Below are 1,155 nucleotides of genomic sequence, written 5' to 3'. Positions count from 1 at the left end.
CGCTATGAGTCGGGGCCGACTTGACGGCACATAACAACAACAACAATGATCATTTCTTACCTGGAATACTTCAATACTGTTAACTGGGCTCTTAGCTTCCAGTTCAAAGGCTAGGGTGATTTTTCTGAAACGCACATCTGATTCTATTATTACTCTTGGATTCAAGGTAGAGTTCAAATTTATTGAGATGACAAAGAAATGTCCTTGGTGACTTGTTCTTGGCCTACCTTTCAACCTTAATACTTGCTAAGTCTTGGGTCATTACTTACATTCCAGCAATGTAAGTCCTATGCGTATGTAGTTTTATATATATGTCATGTTCACTCATGCTTTGTACATGCTAAGGCCGTTTCCCAGATCACCTTCTTTTTCTTGATAACTTCCTTGTACAGGCCTGACCAACACTTATTCAACGTAACTGAGCACTTACAATGATATTCTTTTTCATACTCCTTCAGCTAATCTCCAAGTTCTATGAATATAAAGGTTTATTTTGTTCATTTCTACATGAGAAGGCATCTGGTGTATTAAAAGAGCTCACTACTACCACCTTGGTCTAACCCAGCATCATTTATACATCTCTACAGTATAACTTCTAACTAACTAGTGTCCGTGTTGTTCTCTTCCTTCCCCCCTACAATCTATTCTCCAAAAGCACTTTGAGTAAGCTTTTAAAAATATAAATAAAAGGATATTACTGTTTTGCTTAAAAAAACATCCAATTTTTTCCTTATGGATTTAACACAGAATCCAAACTCCAATAGAGTCATACATGATGTAATATCTATTTCTCTCTGTTTCTTCCCATGTGCTAACCACCTCTTGCTCACAAGAGATTTTCTTCATCTTCCAAATGCATTCCTACCTAGTCTTTGCACTATTCACTCTCCTCCCTGGAACTCTCTGCCCATTCAGGCTTCTCAGATCTTTCATATCTTGCTATCTAAAATATCTTCTCAGAGGACACAATCCAAAGAGAACCTCTTTACTCCTGCCTTTCATATTATGACCTGTCTTCTTTACCATGGTCTTGCTTATTTATCTTATTTACTGTCTCTATGACCTTTCTAGAATACAAGCGCCACGTAATGTATTTTGTCAGCACCTGCAATAGTATCACCTAGAATGAAGCAGGTCTCCCTTCTTAAGTACTTG

At 37.5% G+C, this 1,155-nt stretch overlaps 1 protein-coding gene across 1 annotated transcript in view; it reads right to left on the bottom strand.

Annotated features, from left to right (window-relative positions):
* The window catches only part of LOC103211891 (pleckstrin homology domain-containing family A member 5-like), a gene marked incomplete at its 3' end in the record, with an annotated part of 249,977 nt that overhangs the window by 17,152 nt on the left and 231,670 nt on the right, over window positions 1-1,155 (bottom strand). The window contains exon 8 of the mRNA XM_007957865.2: window positions 61-110. Coding sequence (XP_007956056.2) covers window positions 61-110 — 50 coding nt within the window. The remainder of the gene's footprint in view (window positions 1-60; window positions 111-1,155) is intronic.

This window comes from Orycteropus afer, unplaced genomic scaffold (genome assembly GCF_000298275.1).
Source record: "Orycteropus afer afer isolate SDZICR_OR568_19922 unplaced genomic scaffold, OryAfe1.0 scaffold00813, whole genome shotgun sequence".
NCBI lineage: Eukaryota > Metazoa > Chordata > Mammalia > Tubulidentata > Orycteropodidae > Orycteropus > Orycteropus afer.
This window is presented reverse-complemented; position numbering and strand designations above follow the sequence as displayed.